The sequence below is a fragment of the Lynx canadensis genome, chromosome D2 (genome assembly GCF_007474595.2).
Source record: "Lynx canadensis isolate LIC74 chromosome D2, mLynCan4.pri.v2, whole genome shotgun sequence".
Classification (NCBI taxonomy): domain Eukaryota; kingdom Metazoa; phylum Chordata; class Mammalia; order Carnivora; family Felidae; genus Lynx; species Lynx canadensis.
Window position 1 is genome coordinate 12,144,755 of NC_044313.2, and position 9,477 is coordinate 12,154,231.

The following is a 9,477-nucleotide window of genomic DNA, read 5'->3' on the forward strand; positions in this document are numbered from 1 at the left end:
CTTCATTCATCAAAGTGGGTGAATGAAAATATGAAGTAGGTAAGGCATTTTTGTGCGCTGCCCCCTGAGTCTCCTTCTGAAGTCAAGACCTTACTTAGGCTCCCTTCTACCTGGGGCGTCAAATAAAGCCTCCTCCCATGAAAGAGAAAAACCACTTCCCCTTTTTGTAAAACGACTGCACGCCAGAGCCCAAATCTTGGCAAAAGAGATGTTACATAAATTCCAGGTGTTCCTAAATATGTATGTTTACATGCAATCATTTTAGGAAGCATCTAAGTTTCTGGGCCACTTTTTCTTTTCTTCTCTTTTCTTTTCATCTCAAGGAAGAGGCCAAATGTGTGTTTATAGCTTTGACCGAGGCTTTTACCCACTTCGTTTTGACGATATTTCCTGCCAGCTAAATGCAGGAAATCTAATAATTTGCACCCAAAATGCATCTAAGCACCCAGCACACTTACCTTTCCTTTTTTTTTTTTTTTAACTGAACCCAGATCAGGCAGTTCAGTTACCTCTCCCTCCCATCACCAAAGGGGAAAAAACCCAGCTCTGAAATACCGAATTATTTTCTAGGTGATTTGTACAGCCATTCTTCCGTTATTCTATGAACAGGCTAATTCCTTAACATCTTACTTTGCCTTTAAAAAGCTTCCTTCCACACGACGGGATTTCCCTAAGAAACATTCCCAGCGGATGGTTTCCAGCAATAGCCTATATCAACTCAGCCTGCGCAAGCAAAGACTTGGCTTCTGCTAATTCCCCCCCCCCCCCCCTCCCCGCCCAACACACACACACACACACACACACACACACACACCCCAATTCACACACACACCAATTCACACTCACAGAACCATCCCGGGCCGACTGGAAAAGCTATTTTGTTTGCATGTTTGCCCATCTCTTCCTGAATGAACGCTTTTCCAACTGACCTTTCAACAGCTGCCGAGAAGGCACGGTCTGTAAGGTTAGAGCCGGAAACTAAGGGATATTTTAACATCCTAATCCCTGCAACCTCTACGTTTCTCGTTCTCTACTCAAGTCCAGATTCCGTGATCCCAAGGGCAGGAACCCTGAAGCGCCTGCAGAGCAGCTCTCCGAGGTGTCCTGCTCGCGACCAACTCACTGCAGGCATCCTGCACACGCACAACCCCAGCCTACTCGCTGCCCGACACCCGCACCCTGGCCCGTGGCGAATACGCCAGGCACGCACCAGCCCTGCCTCTTACCTTCCCTGGCTTTCAGCAAGACCGTGTTGGCCACGATGTTTTCCAGCTCCATTGACAGTCGGCGGTCAGCGAGGGAGCCTGCCGGCGGGGCTGTCAGCTGCTGGGGGTGCTGCCGCTGCTGCTGCCGCTGCTCGGGCTGCCGCTGCTGCTGCCGGAGCCGGGAGCCGGGAGCGAGCAGCCCGCCTTGCCTACCGCATTATTCCTGCTCTTATCCCTCGGAGTTTTCCCCCTCTGCGAAGAGGAGCTGCCGCCGCCGCTTCTTCCTCCCTCTGTGTCCCCCCTCCCCCCTCCCTCAACACTTTCCCCCCCACCCCCCACCCTCCGCGTTTCTCTGTCACTCCATTCTCCACCCCTCCGGCTCCCTCGGATGCTTTAATGCCTCGGATGCTTCTGCCTCCCCTCCGTCCCTCCCGGGGGTGTGGTACTAGCAGCCTTGGGCGGCCGCACTGCGCAGGCGCCAGGCGGGCCGCGCCTCCTGTCTCGGCGCTCACAGGGCCGGGCCTGCTGGGACTTGGAGTCCTCAGGACCCGCGGCGCTGGGGCCAGACTGGCGCGCGGCTGCCGGAGTCCGAGACCCGCCCCGGGACTCTCACCCAGAGTCAAGGCGGGCGCGGCCCGGGGAGGCTAGGGGCGCGGGGTTGCGAGGGGGCAGCGGGCGAATCGAAGGCGGTTCGGCCGAGTCGGAGCCCCCCCAGTCCCGGGGCCGGGCTCCCTCTGGCCCGCTTCCCGCCTTGCCGAGAGCCGGGAAAGCGAAGTCCACGGGCCACGGCGGCGGCGGCGGCGGCGGCGGCGGCGGCGGGCGTAGCGCCGCGTTCCGGCAGGAGCCGGCGCCGGTCCTGGCCGCCCCTCCGGGCGTGCTCGGGTGGGAGGAAGGTCAGCCCGGCGGGCTCCGCACGCTGCGGCCGGCCAGTGTGCGCGGTCTCACACGCACACGAGCCGGGACGCCGACAAAGGTGTACTTTGTTTCCGCCGAGGGCGCGAAGGGGTCTGCGAGCCGGCGGCGAGCCGGCGCTGGTGGCGGCGTGGGTAGCCGTGCGGCCTGAGCGCTCCCTGGTGGCCACGGGGTGGCGGCGCGGCGGCAGGTCCACGCGGACCGCGCCCCCCAGGGCTCGGCACCGCTTCCGCGCGCTGGCGGGCACTCGGGGGATCCGGGCGTGGGAAGGGGCTCCTTTCTGCTAATAAAGTGCCTTGCAGCAAGCGGGACCCGCGATTCCACGATCCTCGTTACAAGTCAAACATTCCGATTTATGAAAACGCACACGGAATCGCCCGAGTCGGCCGTGGACAACAGTAATGAGTAACGGCGGGGAGCCTGTGTTGGAGATAACGTTTTCAGATTCCAAGCGTATTTATCTTGGGGCTCTGAGCGCCTTTCAGCTGTCTGCTCAGAACATCAAGCCTTCAGATCTACTCTCAGCCTCTCTCCCTTGCTTCCTTTGAACGTCCCACTCCTGGGAAATGGGCCCTCAGTCACCCGTGGTCGGCGACGAGTGTCCTCCGGGCTGGGGGAGGGGCGGCTGGCCCCAAGGAACAATGAGGGCTTTGCCTCCTCTGCATCCTGTGGGCCGGATATCCGTTCAGAAACCCGGCTCTGGGCCTTCTCTGCCAAAAAGGAGGAAACCTTCTGTCCCTAGGGCTGCCAGGAAGTGGCAGGGAGGTGCCGGGAGAAACAGAGAACAATTACTACACATTGGAGAATGTACAGGAATTAATAGACTTTCGAAGCCTTGGAAACCGGAATGGTCGCAGATTTTAACAGCACAGCATTGTCTTGTTCCTGATGCCATATACCCACCACCACCGCTTCCTGGTGTCTGGGTTTGGGTCTGGGGGTCTTCCTGGGCCTCACTTGATCTTGTCTGCAGAGTGGGGGCGATAACAGTATGCCTGTCAGAAGACTGGGAGCTGAGCAGATGACTTTTTAGGCATCTTCCACTGCAGGAATTACTGTTCTAAGCAACCCAGCCAGGCTTGGTCTTGGCTATATATCCACATGCCCAGAGGCGTGATTTATAATGATAGGGTATTTCTCTGAATCCTAGAACTGGCCGCATCTTAGAGCTCACCAACTACAGCCCGAGGCCTGTTGGAACCCAAAGTTTGTGTGACTGAACATTAAAGCAAAACAAAATAAAACTAAGCAAAGTTGATTGCCTTTAGATGGTTTGTGCTCCGAAGCAGCCTTCTCAAACTTTTATGTGCATAGAGATCACCTAGGGACCTTGTTAAAATGCAGATCTGTTTCACTAGGTCTGTCCTGAGATTCTGCTACTTCTAACAAACACCAAGGTTCTGTCAATCCTGCTGGTCAGTGGACCACACTTTGAGTAGCAAAGTTTTATGGTTAGCCATATTATCTGGTTATCCTATCTATGGTTATCATATTATGTTGTTAGCCAACACTCTTATTATCTTATACCCAGCCCAGGTCCCCAGTGATTGCCTAATTTTACCTAGTTGGCCTTTGTAGACATTTGAGTTTGTAACTCTGGAAAATCCTGCCTGTCCCGACTGATTTGACAGATGTGAAACAGACCCAGAGAGAATAAGTGGGTTCTGCACGGTCATTCAGCAAGTGAAAGCCTAGCTACTCTCTCTGCTGCATGGTAAGACATCCTGCCTACAAAATAAATGGTTACACTTCAAGTATCTGTGCCTCTGTGAGGAAATTAGGACATTCCAAAGGGAGAATGGAATGATAATGGCTAAATTTACTGGATCCAACTGTGGGCCAGGTCCTGTGCTAAGCGCTTTACATGGATTATTGCATTGAACACAACATCCGGATGAGGTAGAGAACATAGCCCACTTTTATAAAGTCACCAAGTTAGGAGAAGTTTTATAAATTGCCTGAGGTCACACAACTAAGAAGCAGAAGATGTGGGATTTGAACCTAGCAGTCTGACTCAGAGTCTATGCACTTAATTTCTGGCTACCTCAGGCTAGCCAGCAAAACTTGGCTGCAATTGACCTATTTGGCTGCCAGAGTGAACTTAAATTGTATTGTAAGAAAGCAAAGCAGGCAGTTGGCTAAGTGATTAAGACTTAAGGGGGTTTTCCACTCCACCATTATAGCTTCCTATAATTCCACCATTATAGCCTTATTCCTTTCAATTAACTGCATTAACAGCTGCAGCCTTCTAGAGAACTGGGTTTGATTCGAGAAAGAGTCGTCTATTAAATATCAATAGATCAGTAGAGAATCTTGCTAGCTGAGCGCAAGAATGGAAATCCAAATGGAAAAGTGGGTGAGTTTGAGAGGGATGGGAATATGTCAAATACTGACTTCCAAATCCTCTTGGGATCAGCTGACCCAGAAATGCAAAAAAGCCACAGTGTGTCACTCTTCATTTGGCACCTGTATGACACGGCTAACGTTGCTTGCTGGGTCAGAGTTCTTGTAAATAGAAATCAACTATTCAGGAAAGCCACAAACTTATCTTGGTCCTAAAATATAGATTGCTTTTGCCAGAGTAATCCAACTGGCTTTCTGAATAGTACTGGATCTGGAGTTTTCAAGCCTTTCCTGGCATCACAGCTTCCTAATCATCAGGAAACAGCTGGAGATAATGCTTTCATTCTCCCGTTTATTCTTTCCTTCTTCGGAGTTTACCGCCATGTGCCAAGCGCTGTGGGGAAAGCAACGGTGATTTCCCATGGGAGCTGGCCAGTGGGAAGGAAAGCAAACTGGAAGGCAGACTACCAAGATAGAATAGAATAAGGATCGTTTTGGACACAAACACAAGGACTTTGGAAACAGAGAGGAAGATTCCAAGAGAGGAGAAATGAGAGCTGAAAGTGGGATTGGAAGTGTGAGGTTTCCAGTAACATTCCCTCCTCTGAGAAGTCCCTTCGTGGATGGTCCCAGGGGTTACCAAATTTGACATTAAAATTTTTGCCATGCTGTAGACCGCTGATCATTCTTCTATTTACTTAATATTTATCTTTACAGTCAAGTCACTTTTAAAAATTTTTTTAACATTTATTTATTTTTGAGACAGAGAGAGACAGAGCATGAATGGGGGAGGGTCAGAGAGAGAGGGAGACACAGAATCTGAAACAGGCTCCAGGCTCTGAGCTGTCAGTGCAGAGCCCGAGGCGGGGCTCGAACTCAACGGACCGCGAGATCGTGACCTGAGCCGAAGTCGGACGCTTAACCGACTGAGGCCACCCAGGCGCCCCAACAGTCAAGTCACTTTTAAAAACATTTATTCATCCTAATTAATAATATTTATGAAATGGGGATAGTAGGAGAAACATCACAGTTTGGAAACAAGTGACCTCCAAGCAACATGTGGGGCTTTAGCAGCCTTTGGTTTCACGATGAACCAGCTGATCTTCATAAATGTGTTGGGAGGCTTCATCCTGTTGTTGTCAGATGATTATGACCTTTAGACATCTAAACACCCATCTATCGGGTTCTTGCATGCAAGTTCAGAAAAGAGGTTCCTGCCAATATGCACACGTCTACTGATGGTCCCAGCCACACGTGGTCTCTATGCTCTTGGAACTACAGCACTTTAACGTGGCCTTCTTTAGTGGGAAGGAAAGGCCTCCTTCTTGGTGCCATATTCAGTTAGGAATGTCTCCACAGTAGATCAGCTTGTGTCCTGAATAGTTACAAAGTTGTTGCCTCCATTGTATAGAGAGGAAACTGAGCCTCAGAGAATTAGGTCTGTTGCCCAAGGTCAACGGGTAAGTGAGCAGTGAGGCTAGTCATTTAGGTATCTGCCTTCTATACTTGACGGCCTGAAATGTGTCTATATCATCTTCCAATTCCCTTGTCTATAGGATCTAGTAAATGCCTTGCACGTTGTGAGTATATAGCAATATTTTCTGACTTGGAGCAAACATGGCATGACGTAGCCCCACCTAGGCCTCTGGGATCCGGTTAATCCATTCTAGTTAACTATCAAAATCCCCATGTCCCTGCCAGATCAGATATTAAAAAGGAAAAGTAGGAGACTTACCTCCTGGTATCAGAGGTCAGTATCACAGAAAGTCGTGGACAATCTCAGTCCCCAGAACTCCCGCTTCTCTGGCTACACTTCCACCCTCAAATCCAGCTGTCTCCTGCAATCAGCCCAGTAGTTAAACTGATAGCACAATTTTTTTTTTTTTTAAACTAAGCAGATGAATTTTAATTCATTTTTCAGACAGAGTGAAACACAAGATAGTCACTCCAAAAATGGTGCACAGAAAGCTGGACATTTTTTGTTTCGTTCAGCACTGAGCACCCAGATTTAGGTGGAGGAAAATGCTTAACTCGGTAAGGAAATTGCACAGCCAAAGTATAAAAATTAATCCAGAGCGGAAGGAGGAAAAATAGCCTCTTTTCTAGTAATCTACTTAGAAGCCAATGATTTTCTGTTAATACAGATAAGAAAAGAATCCAAACCATCATCAAAAAAGAACAACAACAACAAAAAACCCACTTCTGATCTTCTTATGAGTAGCATCTATGAGGCCAGACGTGACCAAATCCAGGTTCATTTGTTGGAGCCTGGAGGCCTACAGTAGAACTATGGATACCATCATGACAATAAAGGTAGAATTTCTTCTTAAAGAGGAGGTGAGATGAATTGAATGCAAAATTTGGCGCCCTTAAAACCAGATGACTCATAGGTGAAAGGGGCTCTCCAGCAGTTTTGACCTTAATGCTGCAATAACACAAACTTTCTCTTACTCCCGAGACTCTGGGCCCAATTATCTCCAAGACATGAATATGAAGGTTTTACTGTCCTAAAATAAGCCATGGCAGGTACGTGAATATTTGACCCAATAAAAGGAGGGCATACTTGCTCCCTCCTTGAAGTCCCAGCTAGCCAGTTATATGCTAAATGGAATCTGTCAAATACTCGGAGTTTAAAAATGTAATGCTTTGCACAGATGGCTTTTTTGACAGTTACGTGAAATGGAATATCATATCTAATTTGGACCAATTGATTTGGGGCAGGCTGAGCCCCTCCTGTAAAAGCAAAGGCACGGGTATTGTGACGTAAAAATGAGCTCGTGCAGGAGCTGGCAGGTGGAGCACTCATTCCTGGTAGCTGGTCTCCTCCATCCATAGGGAGAGGATGCCATCTAGCACGAACTCTGAAGAGCTGCAGCCAGCCCCCAAATGGCAAAAGTAAGCCTCAGGGTCCACGTTTTTGTGGCCTAAAATCTGTCCATGGGTGGGCTAAGCCAGCTGGTATATGATGCAAACTCTTCCTACATACTACGAAGGGAATTTTGCTCATAAAGTGATTACTGGGTCATGGAATGTTTCCATTACTTACATCTCAAAGCTCTACAACCCTCATGTGCTTCAGGATCCAACGAGGATTCCAAGGAATCCCCACCTCTCTGGGCTGAATCTGGACACTCTTTGTGAAGAGGTGGGGGAAAGGTTAGCCTGTTCTTATTTAGGATGCAGGATGTTCATTCCCTTGAACGGCTGGACCATGACTCATTTAACTAGCTGTCCATGGATGAACATATTTATTATTACCAATCTTCTCCCATAACAATGAAACAATAATTTTTTTTAAGAATTAATGAACATTTTTTTTGTCATCCACCTTTTATTTATTTTTTTTTAATTTTTTTTTTCAACGTTTATTTATTTTTTGGGGGACAGAGAGAGACAGAGCATGAACGGGGGAGGGGCAGAGAGAGAGGGAGACACAGAATCGGAAACAGGCTCCAGGCTCCGAGCCATCAGCCCAGAGCCTGACGCGGGGCTCGAACTCACGGACTGCGAGATCGTGACCTGGCTGAAGTCGGACGCTCAACCGACTGCGCCACCCAGGCGCCCCTGTCATCCACCTTTTAAACTTGAAATGAAATTTGCCTTTTTTTGGTGTCCAGTTCTATGAGTTTAGACAAATGTATAGACTTGTATAACCAAGATGTAGCAACATTCCGTCACCCCTGATTTTGTTAACATTAATTTTTTTCTTCCCTAAAAAAACATCTGTGTTTCTGAAACATTAAACAGAATTAACACATGGTCCAGCAGTTCCCACTCCCACATATATACTGGAGAGGAAGAAGACACGTTTGCACACAAATGTTCACAGCAGCATAATCACAATAGACAAAAGATGGAAACTACCCAAATGTCCACCAGCAGAAGCCTGAATAAGCAAATTGTGGTGTGTCCATAGAGTGGAATGTTATTTAATAATAAAAAGGAATGAAGTACAAGGGTACAGGTGGATAAACCTCAAAAACATTTTGCTAAGTGATAGGAGCCAGACGTGAAAAGGCAGTGTCTAACTGCATTTATATGACATTTCCAGAAAATTCATAGAGACAGGATTATAGATTGGTGGTTGTCAGGGGCTAGGCTAGAGGAAATAGGAAAACTGCCTACTGGGGGACTAGGCTTCGTCTTGGGGTGATAAAAATGTTTTGGAACTAAATAAAGATGGTGGTCCCCCAACACTGTGAATGTACTAAATGCCACCAAACTGTTCACTTTTGGGGGCACCTGGATGGCTCAGCCAGTTGAGCAACAGGCTCTTGATTTCAGCTCAGGTCATGATCTCACCGTTGGTGGGTTCCAGCCCCACATCAGGCTCTGCGCTGACAGTGCAGAGCCTGTTTGGGATTCTCTCTCTCCTTCTCTCTCTGCCCCACTTGCACATGTGCACTCTCTTGCTCTCTCTCAAACATTTTTTAAAAATTAAAAAATAGAATGATTAATTTTGGGGGGCACCTGGCTAGCTCAGTCAGTGGCACATATGACTCTTGATCTCACGGTTATGAGTTTGAGCCCTGCAATGGGTGTAGAGATTGCTCAAAAATAAGAAATTTTTTAAAAAGATTAATTTGGGGGCACCTGGCTCACTTGGTCAGTGGAACATGTAACTCTTGGCTTCGGGGTTGTAAATTCAAGCCCCACATTGGGTGTAGAGATTCATTTAAAAACTTAAAAAAAATCTTTAAAAATAAATAAAATGATTACTTTTATTTCATTAACGTGAATTTCACCTGAATTTAAAAAAAAATGTTTAGGGACACCTGGGTGGCTCAGTCAGTTAAGCATTGACTTCATATCAGGTCATGATCTCACAGCTTATGAGTTTGAGCCCCACATTGGTCTCTGTCCTGACAGCTCAGAGCCTAGAGCCTACTTCAGATTCTGTGTCTCCCTCTCCCTCTGCCCATTCCCCACTCTCTCTCTGTCTCTGTCTCTCTCTCAAATATACGTAAACATTAAAAAAAAACTTTTTAATGTTTAATACGTAAACATTAAAAAAAAA

The 9,477-nt window shown here is 47.9% G+C and overlaps 1 protein-coding gene across 1 annotated transcript in view; it reads right to left on the reverse strand.

The window, feature by feature from the left end:
- The window catches only part of GRK5 (G protein-coupled receptor kinase 5), a 216,070-nt gene extending 214,559 nt beyond the window's left edge, over positions 1–1,511 (reverse strand). Inside the window, exon 1 of the mRNA XM_030333985.1 lies at positions 1,227–1,511. Within this exon, the coding sequence (XP_030189845.1) occupies positions 1,227–1,278 (52 nt within the window). The 5' untranslated portion in view covers positions 1,279–1,511. The remainder of the gene's footprint in view (positions 1–1,226) is intronic.
- Between the last annotated feature and the right edge of the window lie 7,966 nt (positions 1,512–9,477).